Source organism: Ranitomeya imitator, chromosome 5 (genome assembly GCF_032444005.1).
Source record: "Ranitomeya imitator isolate aRanImi1 chromosome 5, aRanImi1.pri, whole genome shotgun sequence".
Classification (NCBI taxonomy): domain Eukaryota; kingdom Metazoa; phylum Chordata; class Amphibia; order Anura; family Dendrobatidae; genus Ranitomeya; species Ranitomeya imitator.
This window is the reverse complement of record NC_091286.1, coordinates 370316250-370342549: the sequence shown is the minus strand read 5'-3', so window position 1 is coordinate 370342549 and position 26300 is coordinate 370316250. Positions and strand designations below refer to the sequence as shown.

General features: G+C 41.6%; 1 protein-coding gene across 1 annotated transcript in view; it reads right to left on the bottom strand.

Moving 5' to 3' along the window:
- Positions 1-26300, bottom strand: part of LMBRD1 (LMBR1 domain containing 1) — a 354508-nt gene that overhangs the window by 188833 nt on the left and 139375 nt on the right. The window contains exons 6-7 of the mRNA XM_069726658.1: positions 24526-24614; positions 4963-5036 (exon numbers count right to left, since the gene is read on the bottom strand). Of these exons, the coding sequence (XP_069582759.1) occupies positions 4963-5036; positions 24526-24614 (163 nt within the window). The remainder of the gene's footprint in view (positions 1-4962; positions 5037-24525; positions 24615-26300) is intronic.

The following is a 26300-nucleotide window of genomic DNA, read 5'->3' as shown; positions in this document are numbered from 1 at the left end:
TTATGGCATTTAATGAATTATACTATATACTAGTATATATATACACCAAGTGACATGTAATAACGTTCTAGACCTTTTCATAGCACATACTCACATTAACTGTATGTGTCTCCTCATAGTATGACATTAGTATTCTAGGAGTGATAGCTTTATTGGTTTCTGGTTAGCCAGTAAAGGTATCACTCCTAGAATACTTCTGTCATCATTGGGCAGAAAAGTATTCACATCGATTTTTCTGGCTAACACGGTACCACAATACAATTTGTTATTGTACATCATAGTATGACATGTATGAGAAAACAGTGATATTTTGTTCTCTCTCAGAAGCAATTTAGAGTGAAGGAGTTAAAGAATACATCAAATGCAAATGTTATAATAAATATTGCAATAATGGCATACGAATAAAAAAAAGCTCATTTTATGCTTTGCCATTTGAGAAACAGATACAGCGAAGTCAGGATTCAGAGCATAAATTGAATAACACTGCCCCCTAGTGAGCATGTTAAGAAAATAGAACACAAAATTAAAAGGTTTCAAAGTAAGAGACATTTCTGGTAAAAGGAGTAAGACGGAGAGTAAAAAGCAATCATTCAAAGGAAACTTTTACATTTGCTTAGACGGAAAACCTATTAGTGTACGCAAATCCTAAATTAACCTGGTAAACAAATCCTAAATCACCCTGCAATGTCTTATTATGGGACATCAGCTGACTAGTATGTGTTTGATGAATTAGAGGACCACTGCTATTCATGTTATGCAATATATGTAAAAAAAAAAAAAAGGGTGTCTTTAAGCAATGGTCACACGAACTTCATTATGTTTCACAAACCATTTCTGAACAATGTTTCAAAGCACCTTATTCAATATTTAGGTAGGTGGTACGTAGATTAAGTAGCATTAAATGGGTTGTCCACTTATAGGGCAACCCCTTCTTGATTTCAAATTTTGCCCTGTGCAAATAATAAAAACAAAAAGCTTAAAATCACCTTTGGGCTACACTGTTCCAGAGGCATAGGCACTTGCATTTCCTGGTGCCAACTGGAGTGCCCAAACTGAAGGTTCAAAGCTTAAAAGACTGACATCTACTTGCAAACAAAATACTGGTCTGAACAGGTGCTTGCTAAGAGTAGACATCTCCATACATAACTAACAAATAAAGCTGCAGTCTAACTCTATAGCATGTCAAAACGAAACATATGAAATTGAACTGGATTACTGCTCTGGAAAATAGGAAAAAACGAAGATACTAGGCAAATAATATGGCCAGCAGCCACGGCAAGGCAGTCTCCTCTTTCTGGGAACCATCCTAATGCGAATCCTCTCCTAGGCTGAAGCCTACATTTATATGGGTAGGTAGGGTCCTGCTGTGATTAAAACCACCATAAGCTGATGGGTAGAGTGCTCAGTATTGAGGGCAACTGCTCATTTTTTCCTTATTTTAAAAAGCAGTAATGCAATTCACATTTCATATATTTCATGTTTATATGCGAAGACCAAAGGTTCCCCACAAAACATTGCCCAAGGCCAGCGTCTACTAGCAGGTTTCTATCAATAGTGACATATAAGGCCAGTGAAGAACATGCAACCTGGATGTCCATATGACATATGCAAAAAAAATCAAAGAAATCATGACAAGTCAGGCCAGGCCACCTTCATCCATTGGGGCAAGGTTTAGTATTGATGTGCACCTTCCCATTGTAGGCGTTTTTCATTGGTGAACATCGGCGTTTGATAAAAGCGGTAGTGCGCATGTGTAGACTCCGCATGTACTGCATACCCAATGTTAAAGATATGTACGCAGGATGCATGCAGAAGTACACGGAAGTAGGCGAGGCTTAGCGGAGGACGTAAGCAGCCCTCTGCAAAGCCCCCGAATGCTAGTGTAAACCCGGCCTAAGCAGAGGAAGACGAGCAGACTAGATCTTATGTGTACCTAAGACCAGACAGGAGATTGCTAAAATTAAATGTAAAGCAGTCATCCTATCAATCCCCTCTGTATTTCAAGATGCTGAAGATAAGCCCCCCTATGTATCCTGAAAGATAAGAAAAACAAGTTAGATTATACTCACCCAGGGGCGGTCCGGGTCCGGTGCCTCATATCCTCATATGTCGTCATCCTCCTTGCTTCTGTCGCGGCGTAATTCTTTGTCCTGTTGAGGGCAGAACAAAGTACTGCAGTGCGCAGGCGCCGGGAAAGGTCCGAGAGGCCCTGCAGTACATTGCTCTGCCCTCAACAGGGTAAATCCGTACGCCTGCGCCGGAGCCGCGACAAAAGCAAGAAAGAGGACGTCATCACATAAAGATGGGAGGCGCCGGACCCGCGACGCCCATCGGACCCAGACCGCCCCTGGGTGAGTATAATCTAACCTGTTTTTCTCCTCTTTCAGGTGACATCGGGGACTTATCTACGGCATTACAGAATGCTGCAGATAAGCCCCTAATAGCAGTGGCCACAGATTATATGCGAAAAATGAGGTGACAGATTCCCTTTAAATAGCAGACTTCCTTCAGACACTTCTAGATAATGTGTCACAAACCCTAATAAGCTAAGTATTTGCAACAGAAATTTCTGTACCATTTTTGCATGTCTTTGCAGGAAAAACGATGCGTAAAATAGGCATGTTTTGCAGCATTTTGTACATGCATTTTATTATTATTATTCTACATTTTAATAGCGCCATTTATTCCGTGGCGCTTTACATGTGAAAAGGGGGCAAATATAGACAAATACAATAAATATGAGCAAAAAACAAGGCACTTACAGGTACATAAGGAGGGAGGACCCTGCCCGCGAGGGCTCACAGTCTGCAGGGGATGGGTGAGGATACACTAGGAGAGGGTAGAGCTGGGAGTGCGGCAGTTCAGGTTTTTCCCAACTTATTAATATGGGTGCAATCTGCTGCAAAAATGCTGAAATTGACAAATCTGAAAGTCAAAAATAAGCAACGCGTGCATGAGACTGCAGGAATCTCATACAATTTGCCGGTACTACGAAATCCTTCAGGTATTGAGACAAATCTGCATAGAATAATATTTGACAAGAATGCAACGTGAGCATAAACCATTAGTGTATGCTATTCAAGTCATTTTAGCGATCCATATACTTCTACAAGTAACATAAGCAGGGAGAAAGTGTAGGGATGCAGTATTCTTAATCTTACTGTAAGAAAACATGCTCTGCTCTTTATATATATAAAAAAAATAAAAAATAAAAAAAATCACATTTGCTCTTTTTTATGTGTCCCAAATAAATCGGATATTAAGGGCCTATATTACCAGTTGTAAAACTAAAACCCTCAAAAGTTCATATAGACCTTAATATAGACAGTAGAGGTTTACTGTACTGTATATAACGCTATAGGATGAATTTACAAGTGGCAGATTGGCTGCGGATTCTACTGCAGTGGATTACAGTACCAGGCAAGTGGATGATATTTGTAAAATACTGCAGATATTTTTTTGCACAGAAGAACAAGTATACTAGTTCTGTTGTGGAATTGTAGTGTACTTCATCACCATCAGTGTAACAGGGTGGAAAAGAATTGTGTCTGGCAGGGCATTGATACCCCTACACTAGATCAATCACATTTTATTATTTATTATTCTTTATTTATATAGCACTATCTTATTCCGCAGCACCTTACATGGGGCTTACAATCTAGAACCCTTATCAGTATGTCTGAAGTGGGGGAGGAAACAGAGTACCAGGAGGAAACATACGCAAACATGGGGAACACATACAGACTCCTTGCAGATGTTGTCCGTGGTGGGATCTGAAGCCAGGACCCAAGCGCTGCAAGGCTGCTGAGCCAACCACTGAGCCACCATGCTGCCCTACATCTTCAGTACAACCATCATCTGGGTAGGAACACCAGCATTTCATCCACACGCATGAGACTTCCAGCTACCTACCATGACTGTGGTTGTATCGTAGATATCAGTCATGACATGGAAAGATTAGAGAATTCCAGGCAGGACTACAGTAGACATTCTGTAGACGTGTAGGGACTTGACGGCAGTGGACTGAAAGAATGGTTGTCCAGAGAAGAGGTGATGAGCACTACCATGAGTCCTGAGTCATGCCAACAATAAGTCATCATAAAACCATTCATGTGTGGGGTTGCTCTTTATTCAGGGGAGTGGGCTCACTCACAATCTTGCCTAAGAATACTGTTATGAAGAATGGTATGTAATCATCCTCCCAGAGCAACTTCTCCGAACGACCCAGGAACAATTTGGAGATGACCGTTGCTTTTTCAAGCATGATGGAGCAATATCTCACAAGGCAAAAATGATAAATAAGTGAATCACATTGAAATTTTGGGTCAAAAACTAGGAAACTCCTATAGCAGACCCATTGAGAACCTGTTCCCAATTCTCAAAAAGCAGGTGGACAAACAAAAACAGAGATTGTAATAAACTCCAAGCACTAATTAGTTAAGTATAGGTTACCATCTGTCAGGATTTGACTCAGAAGCTGATATCTGGTCAATTGCAGAGGACTTAAAAAATAAGGGTCAAAATGAGTCTTTATATAAACGTGACATATTTCTCTTTAAAAGTGTAAAACCATATGAAATGCTTTTAAATGTACTTCAGTAACCATAGCAACATCTGACTAAAAGACATAAAGACACTAAAGCAGCAAATTGTGTCAGTCTCAAAACTTTTGACCACGACAATAGTCTTGGGGATGCGATACCCTGTAAATTTGCGGTCAAGCATATCATTTTTAAAACAAAGTTCCATTACGCCATTTAAAAGCCCACAGGTTCCTGTTAAATAATAATTCAGAAAAGACAAAAAAAAAATAGTATATTCAGCCTTTGGAATAAATCGCATAAATTTGTTGAAATAGTAGAACAAACCGGAAACAAAAATTGTGATTCTATATAAATATAGAAGAAAAATAGAATAAATGTGGCCTTCAGGACCCAAAAGTAGAAATTAAGGGAAACTTACTGTGTAGGTGATTGTAGCCAACATTCCTATCAAGGTCAAGGAGCTGATGGAAAATGACAAGCCATCCAAACCATCTGAAAAACAATTTGTCTTATGTGGTGACAACGCTCATGAAAAGAACATAATAGACTATCTCTTGCTAGCGTTATTGCTGTTCCAAATTACAAGCATCATGCAATCCTTTCAACAGTTATTTACATACAGAAGACATCTCGGTTTTATATGGAGCACAAAACAAATAGACTGGCCCGCATATGGAAGGCAAAAAAAAACATAAAAGAAACAAAATCCCATTATGTAGAAGACTTTTTTTTTTTTACAAAATTTAGAAGAAAATACATTTGTGGCATTGAACATATACACGCCATATTATTCTTGACCAATTCAGCAAGGCCTACATGTGCATCATTCCATGTCCTTATCAATGAGCAGATAGCAATGAAATAAACTGAAGGAGAAGAGTAAAAAATAATGAATAAAGAGGGACATGGCTGCCGGACTATTGACAGAGACCATATGATTTTCTGTATTTACATACTAGGAGAAGACTGGCATCTGGAGAGGTGAGGAACCTCAACCGGGGCAGTAGTCAGAGGTCAATCAACCAACAAAAGCAAAGAAGAGCTACTGAAAGGGAGAAAAAAAGTACGAAAAAACAATACACCTAAAGCCGGAGAAATCCTCTGGGAGCAGCAATTATGCCGGCTTTCTCCACGTTGGGATTGTGAAACAGCTGTGCTCCTTCTAAGCAGCTGAACAAGAAGTAATGGCATCTGTGTTTATCTAATCTACACTAAGAAGTTGTCAGTGTGTTAACCCTTCATAGAGGTAAATTGATTCTGAGAACCTTGGGAATAGATCGGATCTAGCTTTAGGGCAGTTTTTTGTGAGATTTGTTTTTTTTATGCATTTTTGACGTAAAGCCAAAAATGAATCTAACAGAATTTAGATTAGTTTTTAACTTCAACACTTTTTCAAATCAGTTCCTGGGTTGGACTCCTAATAACAGACCTGATTACAGTCTAGAAACAAATTGGCAACGGATTGGGGGAAAAAAAAAAATGCTTCTTTCTAGAAGCAGCACCACTCTTGTCCATAGGTTGTGTGTGGTACTGCAGGACAGTCTCAATCAAGTAGTCGATTTGCAGGCTATTTGAAGTGTTAGTGCCATCAGGTGCATGTACATTTAAAGGGAACCTGTTAGAAAAAAAAAAGCTATTAAATGGAATCTGTCAGCCCATTTGAACTATCTAAACTATTAATATGAGAGTACAGATTATAGACTGCTGAAAACAGTTCTCCCTGTGCATCTCATATCAAATGTGTTGTTGTGGATAAATGATCTTTAATCACTATAAATAAATGACCTTTTCCAGGGTGTGGAGAGGATGTGGCCTGGAAGATAACTCTGCCTCCAGAGCCTATTATACGTGAAGGTCAGTTACCAGTGTGATGTGTAATGGCCGCTCTCACTGCCGAGCTGTGTGTCATTATTAGGCCGGCATCAGACGAGTGTATGACATCTGATGTAAGAGCATCGGATGCGATCTGCTAATGTGAGCGGGAGCCGAGTGTCATGCGTCTGTGCTCCAAGCCTCTCGCACAGAAAGGATCAGAGCACAGCTGCGGAGGAGGCGGAGAAATGAAATTCTCCATCTTCTCCATTGCCGGGGTCGGCATATATCGCACATCACTTGGATGATATCTGAGTGGTTTGCGTTGTCTCACTCGCACCCATAGGCTTATATAGGTGAGAGTGAGCTGAGGCTCGGCCGAGTGTCGCTGACAATCGCAGCATGCTGCAATTTAATTAGCACCTACAATACGGCAAAAAAAAAAGGTGATCTGAGTTTCCCTATAGATTAATACTGGTCCGAGTGCCATGCGATTTTTTATCGCATAGCATTCGTCTGTATTATACGGTAGTGTGACTCCGGCCTAACGGACACATATGCAGGTTCCTCTCAGCTTCCATCTCACAGGCAGACAGGGCTGCAATATTGTTACAATACAGCAGAGCTGAGAGAGCTGCAATAAATGTTTGCAAGAAGACACATTTAATTTCTCCTGTTCTATGTTAGTTACTTGTCTCACACTGGTAACTCTCCATTCATGTAAAACAAGCTCTGTAGGCAGAGTTATCGTCCAGGTAGCATCCTCCTCGGAGCCTGGAAGAGGTCATTTATATAAAAAGTGATAAAAGATGATTTCTCATCAACAACACAGCTGAAACGAGACACACAGGTAGGCCTGTAATCAGCATTCTATAGCCTGTGTGTCCATATTAACCCCTTCCCGACCCATGACGCCACGTAGGCGTCATGAAAGTCGGTGCCAATCCGACCCATGACCCCTATGTGGCGTCATGGAAAGATTGCGTCCCTGCAGATCGGGTGAAAGGGTTAACGCCCATTTCACCCGATCTGCAGGGACAGGGGGAGTGGTAGTTTAGCCCAGGGGGGGTGGCTTCACCCCCCCCGTGGCTACGATCGCTCTGATTGGCTGTTGAAAGTGAAACTGCCAATCAGAGCGATTTGTAATATTTCACCTATTATAACTGGTGAAATATTACAATCCAGCCATGGCCGATGCTGCAATATCATCGGACATGGCTGGAAACACTAATTTGCCCCACCCCACCCCACCGATCGCCCCCCCAGCCCTCCGATCTGTCCGGTACACTGCTCCGGCTCCCCTCCGTCCTGTGCTCCGCTCCCCCCGTGCTCTTGTCTGTTCCCCCATGCTCCAATCACCCCCCCGTGCTCCAATCACCCCCCCTGCACTCCGATCCACCCCCCGTGCTCCGTTCCACCCCTCCCGCGCTCCGATCCACCCCCCCATGCTCCCATCCCCTCCCCATGCTCCGATCCCCCCCCCCCTTGCTCCCCTCCACCCCATCATACTTACCGATCCTGCCGGGGTCCGTCCGTCTTCTCCCTGGGCGCCGCCATCTTCCAAAATGGCGGGCGCATGCGCAGTGCGCCCGCCGAATCTGCCGGCCGGCAGATTCGTTCCAAAGTGCATTTTGATCACTGAGATATAATCTATCACAGTGATCAAAATAAAAAAAATAATAAATGACCCCCCCCCCTTTGTCACCCCCATAGGTAGGGACAATAAAAAAATAAAGAATTTTTTTTTTCCACTAATGTTAGAATAGGGTTAGGGCTAGGGTTAGGGTTAGGGCTAGGACTAGGGCTAGGGCTAGGGTTAGGGCTAGGGCTAGGGTTTCGGTATGTGCACACGTATTCTGGTCCTCTGCGGATTTTTCCGCTGCGGATTTGATAAATCCGCAGTGCTAAACCGCTGCGGATTTATGGCGGATTTACCGCGTTTTTTCTGCGTATTTCGCTGCGGTTTTACAACTGCGATTTTCTATTTGAGCAGTTGTAAAACCGCTGCGGAATCCGCACAAAAGTGATATGCTGCGGAATATAAACCGCTGCGTTTCCGTGCAGTTTTTCCGCAGCATGTGTACAGCGATTTTTGTTTCCCATAGGTTTACATTGAACTGTAAACTCATGGGAAACTGCTGCGGATCCACAGCGTTTTCCGCAGCGTGTGCACATACCTTTAGAATTAGGCTATGTGCACACGGTGCGGATTTGGCTGCGGATCCTCGGCGGATTGGCCGCTGCGGATTCGCAGCAGTGTTCCATCAGGTTTACAGTACCATGTAAACCTATGGAAAACCAAATCCGCTGTGCCCATGGTGCAGAAAATACCACGCGGAAACGCTGCGTTTTATTTTCCGCAGCATGTCAATTCTTTGTGCGGATTCCGCAGCGTTTTACACCTGTTCCTCAATAGGAATCCGCAGGTGAAATCCGCACAAAAAACACTGGAAATCTGCGGAAAATCCGCAGGTAAAACGCAGTGCCTTTTACCCGCGGATTTTTCAAAAATGATGCTGAAAAATCTCACACGAATCCGCAACGTGGGCACATAGCCTTAGGGTTAGGGTTGGAATTAGGGTTGTGGTTAGGGTTGTGATTAGGGTTATGGCTACAGTTGGGATTAGGGTTAGGGGTGTGGGGGGGGGTTAGTGTTGGAGGTAGAATTGAGGGGTTACCACTGTTTAGGCACATCAGGGGTCTCCAAACGCAACATGGCGCCACCATTGATTCCAGCCAATCTCGTATTCAAAAAGTCAAATGGTGCTCCCTCAATTCCGAGCCCCGACGTACGCCCAAACAGTGGTTTACCCCAACATATGGGGTACCAGCATACTCAGGATAAACTGCGCAACAATTACTGGGGTCCAATTTCTCCTATTACCCTTGTGAAAATAAAAAAATGCTTGCTAAAACATCATTTTTGAGGAAAGAAAAATGATTTTTTATTTTCACGGCTCTGCGTTGTAAACGTCTGTGAAGCACTTGGGGGTTCAAAGTGCTCACCATATATCTAGATAAGTTCCTTGGGGGGTCTAGTTTCTAAAATGGGGTCACTTGTGGGGGGTTTCTACTGTTTAGGCACACCAGGGGCTCTGCAAACGTAACGTGACGCCCGCAGACCATTCCATCAAAGTCTGCATTTCAAAAGTCACTACTTCCCTTCTGAGCCCCGACGTGTGCCCAAACAGTGGTTTACCTCCACACATGGGGCATCAGCGTACTCAGGAGAAACTGGACAACAACTTTTGGGGTCCAATTTCTCCTGTAACCCTTGGGAAAATAAAAAATTCTGGGCTAAATAATTATTTTTGAGGAAAGAAAACGTATTTATTATTTTCACGGCTCTGCATTATAAACTTCTATGAAGCACTTGGGGGTTCAAAGTGCTCACCACACATCTAGATAAGTTCCTTTCGGGGTCTAGTTTCCAAAATGGGGTCACTTGTGGGGGGTTTCTACTGTTTAGCCACATCAGGGGCTCTGCAAACGCAACGTGACGCCCACAGAGCATTTCATCAAAGTCTGCATTTCAAAACGTCACTACTTCACTTCCGAACCCCGGCATGTGCCCAAACAGTGGTTTACCCCCACATATGGGGTATCAGCGTACTCAGGAGAAACTGGACAACAACTTTTGGGGTCAAATTTCTCCTGTTACCCTTGGGAAAATAAAAAATTGCAGGCTAAAAGATCATTTTTGAGAAAATATTTTTTTTTTTTTTATTTTCATGGCTCTGCGTTATAAACTTCTGTGAAGCACTTGGGGGTTCAAAGTCCTCACCACACATCTAGATTAGTTTCTTTGGGGGTCTAGTTTCCAAAATGGGGTCATTTGTGGGGGATCTCCAATGTTTAGGCACACAGGAGCTCTCCAAACGTGACATGGTGTCCGCTAATGATTGGAGCTAATTTCCCATTTAAAAAGCCAAATGGCGTGCCTTCCCTTCCGAGCCCTGCCGTGCGCCCAAACAGTGGTTTACCCCCACATATGGGGTATCAGCGTACTCAGGACAAACGGGACAACAACAATTGGGGTCCAATTTCTTCTATTACCCTTGGCAAAATAGGAAATTCCAGGCTAAAAAATCATTTTTGAGGAAAGAAAAATTATTTTTTATTTTCATGGCTCTGCGTTATAAACTTCTGTGAAGCACCTGGGGGATTAAAGTGCTCAATATGCATCTAGATAAGTTCCTTGGGGGGTCTAGTTTCCAAAATGGGGTCACTTGTGGGGGAGCTCCAATGTTTAGGCACACAGGGGCTCTCCAAACGCGACATGGTGTCCGCTAACAATTGGAGCTAATTTTCCATTCAAAAAGTCAAATGGCGCGCCTTCCCTTCCGAGCCCTGCCGTGTGCCCAAACAGTGGTTTACCCCCACATATGAGGTATCGGCGTACTTGGGAGAAATTGCCCAACAAATTTTTTGATCCATTTTATCCTATTGCCCATGTGAAAATGAAAAAATTGAGGCGAAAAGAATTTTTTTGTGAAAAAAAAGTACTTTTTCATTTTTACAGATCAATTTGTGAAGCATCTGAGGGTTTAAAGTGCTCACTAGGCATCTAGATAAGTTCCTTGGGGGGTCTAGTTTCCAAAATGGGGTCACTTGTGGGGGAGCGCTAATGTTTAGGCACACAGGGGCTCTCCAATCGTGACATGGTGTCCGCTTAAAAGTGGAGCCAATTTTTCATTCAAAAAGTCAAATGGCGCTCCTTCCCTTCCAAGCCCTGCCGTGCACCCAAACAGTGGTTTACCCCCACATATGAGGTATCAGCGTACTCAGGACAAATTGGACAACAACTTACGTGGTTCAGTTTCTCCTTTTACCATTGGGAAAATAAAAAAATTGTTGCTAAAAGATAATTTTTGTGACTAAAAAGTTAAATGTTCATTTTTTCCTTCCATGTTGCTTCTGCTGCTGTGAAGCACCTGAAGGGTTAATAAACTTCTTGAATGTGGTTTTGAGTACCTTGAGGGGTGCAGTTTTTAGAATGGTGTCACTTTTGGGTATTTTCAGCCATATAGACCCCTCAAACTGACTTCAAATGTGAGGTGGTCCCTAAAAAAAATGGTTTTGTAAATTTCGTTGTAAAAATGAGAAATCGCTGGTCAAATTTTAACCCTTATAACTTCCTAGCAAAAAAAAATTTTGTTTCCAAAATTGTGCTGATGTAAAGTAGACATGTGGGAAATGTTATTTATTAACTATTTTGTGTCACATAACTCTCTGGTTTAACAGAATAAAAATTCAAAATGTGAAAATTGCGAAATTTTCAAAATTTTCGCCAAATTTCCGTTTTTATCACAAATAAACGCAGAATTTATTGACCTAAATTTACCACTAACATGAAGCCCAATATGTTCCGAAAAAACAATCTCAGAACCGCTAGGATCCGTTGAAGCGTTCCTGAGTTATTACCTCATAAAGGGACACTGGTCAGAATTGCAAAAAACGGCAAGGTCTTTAAGGTCAAAATAGGCTGGGTCATGAAGGGGTTAATAGTTTACATAGGTCACATGTGGTGACATTCCTTTTACCCTGCAGATATGGGGCTATTCTGCAGGTTAATAGTGTTATTATCCTGTGGGGACAAAATGAACCTTATTTCCCACAGCAGCGCTCAGGTTCCAGTCACGGGGGCGGAGTCGGTTCAGTCACAGCTCGGCAGCTCTATCCGCTCCCCCTGCCCCTGGCTGACACATTAGGGTCGGCTGTCAGTCAGGGCCGGCTGCACAGTTACAGCAGCCACTGCGTATGCTCAGAGCAGAGATTAATCAGTTTTGGCGCCGCTCCCTCAACTGAAATTGGAACAGCTGTGGGGGAAATAAAGTTCGCTACACACAGGTGCTGGGCAGGTTACATAGCTATTTAGTTTGGTTTTCATTTTGTTTGCTTAAAGCTATACCGATTTGGAATATTTAATAAAAAAAAAATTATATATACACACACATTATATATATATATATATATATATATATATATATATATATATATATGTGTGTGTGTGTGTGTGTGTGTGTGTGTGTGTGTGTGTGTGTGTGTGTGTGTGTGTGTGTGTGTGTGTGTGTGTGTGTATATATATATATATATAGGGCGTGGCCTAAAATTTGCCGCGGCGCAACAAACTTTATACCTCTTTCTCTTCTTCAAAAGTTGGGAGGTATGGTACCGCATTTGCCACATCACAGCAAGTGCCGCAAATCCCATAGGAAATGAATGAAGCCAAACGCAGTGTTGCCGTAAGTGATCCGTTACGCGACAGATGCGGAAAAACTGCCCGATCTGCTGCAAAAGGCGACTTTCACAACAGCGATTCTTGCCAAAGTCACTGCCGATAGTGTCATACTCACCAAAGGGGGAGTCAGCGCTAAAAGTGCCTAGGGCAGCAGAAACTCTAAATACGGCCCTGACCACCAGTGTAACAGGGTGGAAAAGAATTTTGTCTGGCAGGGTATTGCTACCCCTACACTAGATCAATCACATTTTATTATTTATTATTCTTTACTTATACAGCACTATCTTATTCCGCAGCACTTTACATACATCATCATCTCTGTCCCCATTGGGGCTCACAACCTAGAATCCCTATCAGTATGTCTTTGAAGTGTGGGAGGAAACAGAGCACCAGGAGAAACATACGCAAACATGGGGAACACATACAGACTCCTTGCAGATGTTGTCCGTGGTGGGATCTGAAGCCAGGACCCAAGCGCTGCAAGGCTGCTGTGCCAACCACTGAGCCACCATGCTGCCCTACATCTTCAGTACAACCATCATCTGGGTAGGAATGCCAGCATTTCATCCACACGCATGAGACTTCCAGCTACCTACCATGACTGTGGTTGTATCGTAGATATCAGTCATGGCATGGAAAGATTAGAGAATTCCAGGAAGGACTATAGTAGACATTCTGTAGACGTGTAGGGACTTGACGGCAGTGGACTGAAAGAATGGTTGTCCAGAGAAGAGGTGATGAGCACTACCATGAGTCTTGAGTCATGCCAACAATAAGTCATCATAAAACCATTCATGTGTGGGGTTGCTCTTTATTCAGGGGAGTGGGCTCACTCACAATCTTGCCTAAGAATACTGTTATGAAGAATGGTATCTAATCATCCTCCCAGAGCAACTTCTCCTAACCACCCAGGAACAATTTGGAGATGACCATTGCTTTTTCAAGCATGATGGAGCAATATCTCACAAGGCAAAAATGATAAATAAGTGAATCACATTGAAATTTTGGGTCAAAAACTAGGAAACTCCTATAGAAGACCCATTGAGAACCTGTTCCCAATTCTCAAAAAGCAGGTGGACAAACAAAAACAGAGATTGTACAAAAACAGAGATTGTAATAAACTCCAAGCACTAATTAGTCAAGTATAGGTTACCATCTGTCAGGATTTGACTCAGAAGCTGATATCCGGCATGTTTGGTCAATTGCAGAGGACTTAAAAAATAAGGGTCAAAATGAGTCTTTATATAAACGTGACATATTTCTCTTTAAAAGTGTAAAACCGTATGAAATGCTTTTAAATGTACTTCAGTAACCATAGCAACATCTGACTAAAAGATATAAAGACACTAAAGCTATAAATTGTGTCCGTCTCAAAACTTTTGACCACGACAATAGTCTTGGGATGCGCGACCGCCAAGTCTGGGTAATTTCACAATGCATCTCTGGGAACGGAAGCTGGCGGAGGCCGCGCGCGGCTCGGTGGACTACGGAAGGTGAGAATTGCAGGTTTTTTGTTTCTTAACATTACATCTTTTTAATATTGATGCTACATAGGCAGCATCAATAGTAAAAAGTTGGGTACACACAGGGTTAATAGCAGCGGTAACGGAGAGCATTACCGGCGGCATGACGCGGTCCGTTACCCTGTGTGAGCGGTGACTGGAAGGATATATATACAGGTCCTTCTCAAAAAATTAGCATATAGTGTTAAATTTCATTATTTACCATAATGTAATGATTACAATTAAACTTTCATATATTATAGATTCATTATCCACCAACTGAAATTTGTCAGGTCTTTTATTGTTTTAATACTGATGATTTTGGCATACAACTCCTGATAACCCAAAAAACCTGTCTCAATAAATTAGCATATCAAGAAAAGGTTCTCTAAACGACCTATTACCCTAATCTTCTGAATCAACTAATTAACTCTAAACACATGCAAAAGATACCTGAGGCTTTTATAAACTCCCTGCCTGGTTCATTACTCAAAACCCCCATCATGGGTAAGACTAGCGACCTGACAGATGTCAAGAAGGCCATCATTGACACCCTCAAGCAAGAGGGTAAAGGTACTGTCACACTAGACGATATCGCTAGCGATCCGTGACGTTGCAGCGTCCTCGCTAGCGATATCGTCCAGTGTGACAGGCAGCAGCGATCAGGCCCCTGCTGGGAGATCGCTGGTCGGGGAAGAAAGTCCAGAACTTTATTTCGTCGCTGGACTCCCCGTAGACATCGCTGAATCGGCGTGTGTGACACCGATTCAGCGATGTCTTCGCTGGTAACCAGGGTAAACATCGGGTAACTAAGCGCAGGGCCGCGCTTAGTAACCCGATGTTTACCCTGGTTACCATCCTAAAAGTAAAAAAACAAACACTACATACTTACCTACAGCTGTCTGTCCTCCAGCGCTGTGCTCTGCTCTCCTCCTGCTCTGGCTGTGAGCGTCGGTCAGCCGGAAAGCAGAGCGGTGACGTCATCGCTCTGCTTTCTGGCTGCCCGGCGCTCACAGCCAGACCAGAGAAGCAGAGCGCCGAGGACAGACAGCGGAAGGTAAGTATGTAGTGTTTGTTTTTTTACTTTTTAGGATGGTAACCAGGGTAAACATCGGGTTACTAAGCGCGGCCCTGCGCTTAGTTACCCGATGTTTACCCTGGTTACCGGGGACCTCGGGATCGTTGGTCGCTGGAGAGCTGTCTGTGTGACAGCTCTCCAGCGACCAAACAGCGACGCTGCAGCGATCCGGATCGTTGTCGGTATCGCTGCAGCGTCGCTATGTGTGACGGTACCTTAAGACCCAGAAAGAAATTTCTCAACAAATAGGCTGTTCCCAGAGTGCTGTATCAAGGCACCTCAATGGTAAGTCTGTTGGAAGGAAACAATGTGGCAGAAAACGCTGTACAACGAGAAGAGGAGACCGGACCCTGAGGAAGATTGTGGAGAAGTGGAAACATCCAGAGCCACCGTGCACAGGCGTGTGCAGGAAATGGGCTACAGGTGCCGCATTCCCCAGGTAAAGCCACTTTTGAACCATAAACAGCGGCAGAGGCGCCTGACCTGGGCTACAGAGAAGCAGCACTGGACTGTTGCTAAGTGGTCCCAAGTACTTTTTTCTGATGAAAGCAAATTTTGCATGTCATTCGGAAATCAAGGTGCCAGAGTCTGGAGGAAGACTGGGGAGAAGGAAATGCCAAAATGCCTGAAGTCCAGTGTCAAGTACCCACAGTCAGTGATGGTGTGGGGTGCCATGTCAGCTGCTGGTGTTGGTCCACTGTGTTTCATCAAGGGCAGGGTCAATGCAGCTAGCTATCAGGAGATTTTGGAGCACTTCATGCTTCCATCGGCTGAAATGCTTTATGGAGATGAAGATTTCATTTTTCAGCACGACCTGGCACCTGCTCACAGTGCCAAAACCACTGGTAAATGGTTTACTGACCATGGTATTACTGTGCTCAATTGGCCTGCCAACTCTCCTGACCTGAACCCCATAGAGAATCTGTGGGATATTGTGAAGAGAAAGTTGAGAGACGCAAGACCCAACACTCTGGATGAGCTTAAGGCCGCTATTGAAGCATCCTGGGCCTCCATAACATCTCAGCAGTGTCACAGGCTGATTGCCTCCATGCCACGCCGCATTGAAGCAGTCATTTCTGCCAAAGGATTCCCGACCAAGTATTGAGTGCATAACTGAACATTATTATTTGATGGTTTTTTTGTTTGTTATTAAAAAACACTTTTATTTGATTGGATGGGTGAAATATGCTAATTTATTGAGACAGGTTTTTTGGGTTATCAGGAGTTGTATGCCAAAATCATCAGTATTAAAACAATAAAAGACCTGACAAATTTCAGTTGGTGGATAATGAATCTATAATATATGAAAGTTTAATTGTAATCATTACATTATGGTAAATAATGAAATTTAACACTATATGCTAATTTTTTGAGAAGGACCTGTATATATATATATATATATATATATATATATATATATATATATATATATATATATATATATATATATATATATATATATATATACAGTGGGGCAAAAAAGTATTTAGTCAGTCAGCAATAGTGCAAGTTCCACCACTTAAAAAGATGAGAGGCGTCTGTAATTTACATCATAGGTAGACCTCAACTATGGGAGACAAACTGAGAAAAAAAAATCCAGAAAATCACTGTCTGTTTTTTTAACAATTTATTTGCATATTATGGTGGAAAATAAGTATTTGGTCAGAAACAAAATTTCATCTCAATACTTTGTAATATATCCTTTGTTGGCAATGACAGAGGTCAAACGTTTTCTGTAAGTCTTCACAAGGTTGCCACACACTGTTGTTGGTATGTTGGCCCATTCCTACATGCAGATCTCCTCTAGAGCAGTGATGTTTTTGGCTTTTCGCTTGGCAACACGGACTTTCAACTCCCTCCAAAGGTTTTCTATAGGGTTGAGATCTGGAGACTGGCTAGGCCACTCCAGGACCTTGAAATGCTTCTTACTAAGCCACTCCTTCGTTGCCCTGGCGGTGTGCTTTGGATCATTGTCATGTTGAAAGACCCAGCCACGTTTCATCTTCAATGCCCTTGCTGATGGAAGGAGGTTTGCACTCAAAATCTCACGATACATGGCCCCATTCATTCTTTCATGTACCCGGATCAGTCGTCCTGGCCCCTTTGCAGAGAAACAGCCCCAAAGCATGATGTTTCCACCACCATGTTTTACAGTAGGTATGGTGTTTGATGGATGCAACTCAGTATTCTTTTTCCTCCAAACACGACAAGTTGTGTTTCTACCAAACAGTTCCAGTTTGGTTTCATCAGACCATAGGACATTCTCCCAAAACTCCTCTGGATCATCCAAATGCTCTCTAGCAAACTTCAGACGGGCCCGGACATGTACTGGCTTAAGCAGTGGGACACGTCTGGCACTGCAGGATCTGAGTCCATGGTGGCGTAGTGTGTTACTTATGGTAGGCCTTGTTACATTGGTCCCAGCTCTCTGCAGTTCATTCACTAGGTCCCCCCGCGTGGTTCTGGGATTTTTGCTCACCGTTCTTGTGATCATTCTGACCCCACGGGGTGGGATTTTGCGTGGAGCCCCAGATCGAGGGAGATTATCAGTGGTCTTGTATGTCTTCCATTTTCTAATTATTGCTCCCACTGTTGATTTCTTCACTCCAAGCTGGTTGGCTATTGCAGATTCAGTCTTCCCAGCCTGGTGCAGGGCTACAATTTTGTTTCTGGTGTCCTTTGACAGCTCTTTGGTCTTCACCATAGTGGAGTTTGGAGTCAGACTGTTTGAGGGTGTGCACAGGTGTCTTTTTATACTGATAACAAGTTTAAACAGGTGCCATTACTACAGGTAATGAGTGGAGGAAAGAGGAGACTCTTAAAGAAGAAGTTACAGGTCTGTGAGAGCCAGAAATCTTGATTGTTTGTTTCTGACCAAATACTTATTTTCCACCATAATATGCAAATAAATTGTTAAAAAAACAGACAATGTGATTTTCTGGATTTTTTTTTCTCAGTTTGTCTCCCATAGTTGAGGTCTACCTATGATGTAAATTACAGACGCCTCTCATCTTTTTAAGTGGTGGAACTTGCACTATTGCTGACTGACTAAATACATTTTTTCCCCAATATATATATATATATATATATATATATATATATATATATATATATATATATATATATATATATATATATATATATATATATATATATATATATATATATATATACACTAGATGGTGGCCCGATTCTAACGCATCGGGTATTCTAGAATATGCATGTCCTCGTAGTATATTGCCCACACATGTAGTATATTGCCCAGTCACGTAGTATATTGCCCAGCCACGTAGAATATTGCCCAGCCACATAGTATATTGCCCAGTCACGTAGTATATTGCCCAGTCACGTAGTATATTGCCCAGTCACGTAGTATATTGCCCAGCCACATAGTATATTGCCCAGCCACGTAGTATATTGCCCAGCCACGTAGTATATTGCCCAGTCACGTAGTATATTGCCCAGTCACGTAGTATATTGCCCAGTCACGTAGTATATTGCCCAGTCACGTAGTATATTGCCCAGCCACATAGTATATTGCCCAGCCACATAGTATATTGCCCAGCCATTTGTAACATTAGATCTTTATATGTATACACACACACACACATATAGATCGATATATAGAGAGATGGATAGAGGGAGAGATATCTTCAAAAAATAAGAGATCCAGCCGTTTTGTATTTTTCCCTTTTTTACCTTCAGCACTGGAGTGGTGCTTCTATTTAAAGGCTCCTGCACCTGGTCTTATACTCCAGAGTATTCACATTTTATCACCGTTGCATTGGTCCCGTGGAGCCATCTTGTGACCGCAAATTCTGACTGGCCAGTAGTCACAAGTTACGTCACAAAGCTCTTAATGTAAGCCTATGAGAGCCAGAATGAAGGTCTCATAGACTTGCCTGGAAGAGTGACCTCTGGCTTGCTCCATGAGACACTGGAGAAGTTGGCAGGTCACAAACTACCAAAGACCAGCGGGAGCGGAGGTGATAAAAAGGTGAACTTAGATTAGAAGCACAACTCCAGCGCTTTTTTATTTGTTTTTTTAAATTGTACCACTGGAGTGCTGCTTTCACAGAAATAGTTGTTCTAACTGAACGTTCACACGTGTTCCTCATAGATTAGGACATATTGTTATGCATACGACACAGACATTTTCCAAATGTCCAAAGCTATTTTGTTGCAGGGCCCCGAACGGATTAGTGAAATATGACAGTGATGATGACTGGTTGGTGATCAAAGGACGTGGGGAAAAAATGCATCTTCATTCTTACACATTTTTCTTGCCTACTTTATTGCTAGATATGATTTACGACGGGAAGCTGCAGCTTATTGCTTTGTGTTATTGTTCTGCAAACACATATTAACAATCATACTGTGTATTCACCAGACGATGGCAAAGAAACGTAGAATTAAGAAGCCGGTCAATCAAAATAAAGAGTCAGCAGGAAATTTTAGGAAGACAGGGAAAATATGCATGCATTCACATCAATATAAATGGATATAAAAAAAGTTGTGTACTTGCAGTAATCTTTCAACACGACTGGCAACATGGCTTCTGGGATTATTCTAACCCTGTTATTTATCATTGTACGTCATGGCCCAGTTTCCAGTGAAGGCTAGATGATGGACCACTAATACTTTTACAGGATTTTTTTTTAAACCAATTCCTGTTCCAAACATACACATTTCATACTGTGCAAGAATATCAGTATATTGATATTTTAAAAAATTGTTAACGATATACATATTAAAGCAGTTATTAGTTACATATAAATTAATATGAAATGTGTTTTTTTTGTTTTTATTTCAATTATTACAATTTGATCACTTTAGCAAAAACAAAAAAAATTAAAATCCATGGTCAATCACCTACAGTCTGTATACTCCCTGACAGAAGTTATGTCGCTTATCCATGTTATCTAAATAAAAGCTTATAACCGGACGTTAAATTCATTCATTGGTTGTATAAATTTATCTTTAGAAAGCTGAAACCCTCCGAAATGTGGTTTAGGTTAAGAAAATAAATTGGCATCAATGCAGAAATATTGATCAGTTAATGGACACAGAATGGCTAGATTTTGGCAAGACAAAAGTTTTGTTGCATGGTCATATAATGCACCCAATAATAGTTAACATCCTCATCTGTGCTCAGTAAATGATCGGTTAATTAGTGTATGTGTATAAATAGAAACCCCGCACCCCAGACCTTCACTTGAACTGCAATTTGAGCTCAGACAACATGACAAAAATCCACCCTGTGACCAAAGCCTGGATTATCAAGAGGCTGAAGACCAGATCCACTGCAGAGGTGGCTGGCACCTTTAATGTGTCTCAGCATCAAGTACAGATAATTGAAAAAAGATTTGAAGAGACTGGAGATGTGTTTGAGAAGCCCAGGTCCAGCAGACCCCGCAAGACAACTGCTCAGGAGGAACGATTGTTGGTTAGAAAATCCAAAGCAAGCCCCTCTTCCACTGCAGCAGGGCTCCAACAGGCCTGGTCACCTCAAGTCCCTGTGTCAACTAGAACAGTTTGTAGGATTCTGTCTCGAAATGGCCTCCATGGTCGAATCAGTGCCCAGAAGCCAGCACTAAACAAAAGGCAAATAAAAAACTGTGTGGCATTTGCAAAGTCCCACAGCCTGCTAAACAGATGGACACTGGAAAAGTGGCAGAAGGTGGATTTCTCTGAAGAATCTTCAGTAGAATTACACCACAGCCTCCGGAAATACGGCAGGAGACCTACTGGAGCCCGTATGGATCCAAAATACACCCAGAAAACAGTTAAATTTGGTGGTGGAAAGATCATGGTCTGGGGTGGTGTCAAACTGCAATCCTCAAGGGCTGCAAACAGGTCATGTTTTCAGGATTTCCTTGTACTGCACAGGTGATAATTTAATCACCTACACAATGATTACAGCACCTTGTGCAAAGCTAAGGAAATCTTTAAAACACGCATGGTTTGCGGCCCTCGAGGAATGCAGTTTGACACCCCTGGTCTGGGGTTACATTCAGTATGGGGGTGTGCTTACCATTTGCAAGGTGGAAGGCAATATCAATAGCCTAAAATATCATTAAGTATTAGCTACCTCTTATATTCCAAATCATAAAAGGGGTCAAATTCTGCAGCAGGATGATGCTCCATCTCATACATCCATCTCTACAACAAAGTTCCTCCAGGCAAAAAATATCAAGGTGCTCAAGGACTAGCCAGCCCAGTCACCAGACATGAACATCATTGAGCATGTTTGGGGTAGGATGAAAGAGGAAGCTTGGAAGACCAAACCAAATAATCTAGATGAACTCTGGGAGGCATGTAAGACTTTGCTATTCCTGATGACTTCATTAATTAATTGTATGAATCATTGTTAAACCGCATGGATGCAGTCCTTCAAGCTCATGGAAGTCTCACAAAATATTAACCCCTTAATGACCGTCAATACGTCTTTTAACTGACCTGAGATATAAGAGAATAGCCTCCCCATACAGATGACAATCCAGCATCTGTCGGCTGTACACTATAGCCGACAACTTGCTGTACCAGCCACGATCAGTATTTGCACCATCTAAATCTGTTTAACCCCTTAGATGCTGCTGTCAATAGTGACTACATCATTATAAATGGTTAACAGTGTGTGGGGGCCTCTTCTTTATCCCAATTGGTGCCCTCAGATCATGATTGTGTTGTCCTGATGTTTGCGATGGCAATTCATGACCAAATAGCGGCCTTAGAGTCTGACGGCTGTAGTAATCTGTTTAGAAGTTAGCAACATTTAGGTGGTAAAAATACACATTTTCATTTCTGTTATGCCACTTTGCATTAATTCCTGTAAAGCACCTGAAGGGTTAATAAACTACCTGACAGCAGTTTTCAATATGTTTAGGGGTGCTGTTTTTAAAATGGTATCACGTTTGGGGGTTTCCCAATATATGGGACCCCTAAAGTCACTTCAAACCTGGATAGTCCCCTAAAAAAATAAATGTGGTAAATTTCTTTGAAAAAATGAAAAATTGCTGCTACATTTTTAAACCTCCTAAAATGCTAACAAAATAAAATAACATTTTATAAATGGTGCTGATGTAAAGCAGACATGTGGGAAATGTTATTTATTAATGGTTTGCTGTTGTATGACTATCTGGATTAAAGGGATAATCATTCAAATTTAGAAAATTGCTAATTTTTTAACATTTTTCTCAAATTTTTTATATTTTTTATAAATAACTACAAAAAATGTTGAACTAAATTTACCATTATCATAAAGTATAATGTGTCACGAAAAAACAATCTCAAAATCACTGGGATTTGTTGAAGCGTTGCAGAGTTATTACCACATAAAGTGACACTGGTCAGATTTCAAAAATTTGGCTCGGTCACTAAGGGGTTAAATATGACTCTAAAAGCACCACAACTTCATTCACCAATGTTATGCAACATATATTTGTATTTTAAGCTAATTATATGTTTGAATTTCACATTACTTTCTGTGGGCTACAAAACTTTACTTTCTGTGGGCTACAAAACTTTTGTCTTGCCAAAATCTGACCATTCTGTGTCCATTAACTGATCAATGTTTCTGAATTGATGGCAATTTATTTTCTTAACCTAAAAAACATTTCGAAGGGTGTCAGCTTTCAAAAGAATAAGTTACACAACCAATGGATGAATTTAACGTCAGGTTATAAGCTTTTATTTACATAACATGGATAAGCGACATAGCTTCTGTCAGGGAGTGTATAGTAGCTACAGCTTACATGCAATCACGCATCTATGTGTCAATGTATAGATTTTCTACATTGTGCATTGGAAGACCATAACCACCTCCAAAGCCTTGACCTCTATTAACCCATCTTTGCAAGACAATTTTTAGTAAAAGCAAACTAACTGAATCATTTGCTTTTCTAGCTTAACGGAGAGGCGAGTATAATTAATAGACAGTCCCATCTGAAAAAAAGGTTGCCTTGTTGTCGGCAGATGTGCTCACAGTTTGATCAAAATGTGAAAACAGCATCTAACGTTTTCAATGGGTGTAGCAATAGTGAGATTCATGTATATATTGTTTGCCGAGTGCAGTTGTATAATGTTTCCCCACATTTTGTACAGAAGCCACAGTGTGCTTGCAGTTTCATATTAATTTAACCCCTTGCTGCTAAATGAGCTAAGGGTACTTCCAAATTATTTTTTTTTTTTCTTTTACAGCACTTACTGGCCTGACTCGCCTTGTACCATGTATATATAATCCAAGTCCCACCAATTTTAATAATAAAGCGATAATTTAAAAAAACAAAAAAACATATCATACATTTGGCATGGCCGCAATCGTAACAAATACTATAAAACAATATAATTTATTGTGCATGGTGAATGGTGCAACAACAACAACAAAATATATGAAAAATTATCCAAGAGTTCCTGCTTTTGTTCATCTTAGAAAAATTTTATCAAAAAATCATAGTTATCCTAAGGAAGAGTGCAGCCTGTAAGCCCGTGAGGGCCCGAGTCCGCTCTCCTCTATATAAGTCTGTCAGCTGGTTTACTTTATTATATATTAAACACTGTATACACGTAACCCTTTTTACTTGTACAGCACCCTGGAGCAACTGTGCCTTAAAAATAAATTAAATAAAAATGCAGCATATGTTGAGCAAAAAAACAAGTTGCCATGCTGCTCAGTAATTTAAAAAGGTATGACTCACAATAACAGAAAATAGAAAAAAAAAATAGGGGGGAGGGTGTTAAAAGTTTTTTATCCCCCCCTCCCATTCAGTGACTAGCTGAAAAAGACTTCAGATGGGTCAAATGTCCGCTACCTGTCGCATTTGTCCCTATATCCTGCACCAAAGCTGTTTTTGTTTTTCACAAACAATTTCAGTATTATAACATCTCCAAGGTCTTCATGAGAATGTCTTTGATTTTCTTAAGACTGCCTACTTGGGTTATCACCTAGTTCAACCAGCTCGTTCCTACCACGATGAGTGCACACCAAACCTCTCCCCACTCTAATGTCTGGGATGAGCACTTCATGAGAACCGTTGTTCTTACAGGGAGGGTGGGACCCATCAGGATGGGGCGGTGAGGACAGGCCCAGTTTCTCAGGTCTTATTAGCCCTGCTCAATAAAACACCCAGTGGCAAAAACAGTGCCGAACGAGTGGTTACAGAAGAACCCAAAAGGCAGCCCACGGCTGAGACTGAAGACAACAACAAGGAAGTCCAGCCAATAATGGATGGCTAATTTGTGGGAGGATAATTACATTAAAAAGCAAAGGAAAGAACAAAATCTGACAAGCAATAAGCTATTAATAATTAGACAAATAATACATTTGATGAATGTAGCAAAAACACTTACAACTGCTTCCGAGCTCTTGAAAAAGAATCTTGATTTTATCAATCTCGGAGACGTTTTTGCCTGAAGGAATATCCAGTGGTGCAAATGCACTAAAAACAAAATCAATAATTATATATGACAGTCAGCGCTTTGTTACAGCTTTTTTTTTTTGTTCTTGAAAATCAAAAGAAAAAACAAAGCTGAAAGAAGACATGCTAGATTTCTCAACAGACACAAACCAATATATTATTCAATAACACATATACAACTCAGAAAAACAAGGAAGTACCAAGTAACTATTAGTATGTCAGAATTACTAGCACCACTCCAGCGTATTTTTTTTTTCAGGGCAGGAGTGGTGCTTTAATTATAATGGGGAAAAAATAAGCATTTGATACACTGCGAATTTTGTAGGTTTTACCACCTACAAAGAATGGAGAGGTTTGCAATTTTTATCGTAGGTACTCTTCACCTGTGAGAGACAGAATCTAGAAAAAAAAAATGACATTGTATGATTTTTACATAACGAATTTGCATTTTATTGCATGAAAGCATTAAGCTACTTACTGGTAGCGGCATTTTTCGGAGGCCCATGACAGCACTACGAGAGAGGGGATCCGCCCTTCAGGAACAGGAAACCTACAGATACAAAAGGGCGGTACCTCTCCCCATGCATCAGTTGTATATTAGAGCCTGAGAGGACTACCGCGGTTAGTAGCACACAAACATACATTATATACAGTTTATGTCCAAAAATAATCAATCATAATGAACTATATACCACACGTGAGATCTATCTATCTCATTATATACATTATGGGAAGTGCAACCCCCACGTGAATAGGGAGGGAACTAAGGGTGCTGTCATGGGCCTCCGAAAAATGCCGCTACCAGTAAGTAGCTTAATGCTTTATTCGGACTCCCATGACAGCACTACGAGAGAATTACAGAGATGTAAACTACCTTAGGGAGGGACTATAGCCTGTAGCACCCTTAACCCGAAGGTGAGATCAGAAGAGAACCCCAAGTCCAACCTATAGTGCTTGAAAAAGGTGGAAGGGGATGACCACGTAGCTGCCTTACATATCTGGTCGATGGAAACTCCAGATCTCTCAGCCCAGGATGCAGCCATGGCCCGAGTGGAATGTGCCCTCAGATTCTGCGGAGCTGGACCTCCACCTGCAGTATAAGCCAGAGAGATAGCCTCCCTAATCCACTTCGCTAGCGTGTATTTCGACACTCTAAGACCTTTTCTGGGACCTTGGAAAGATAGAAACAACGCCTCCTCTCTCTTCCAAGCATCAGTGACTGATATATATTCTAAGAGACATCTCCTAACATCTAACGTATGGAGTAACTCCTCTTTGGAATTAGAAGGATTAGGGAGAAATGATGGTAGAACTATCTCCTGAGATCTATGAAATTCTGAGGCCACTTTTGGTAAGTAAGCTGGATCTGGTCTGAGGACTACCCTGTCCTGTAGAAACTCTGTATAGGGGGACAGCCTAGAAAGAGCCTGTATGTCTCCTACCCTACGAGCAGATGTAATTGCCACCAAAAATGCTGTTTTGAGGGATAGTAATTTAAGTGAGGCTGAATGTAAAGGCTCAAACGGTTCTTTAGTCAAGGCTGAGAGGACTAGGTTAAGATCCCAAGGCATTGACCTATTCCTGTGTATAGGTCTGGATCTACTAGCTGCTTTGATGAACCTTGATACCCAATAATTACCAGCAATGTTGCAAGAAAATAAGGCCCCTAGGGCTGAGACTTGTACTTTTAGCGTACTCGTGGATAGA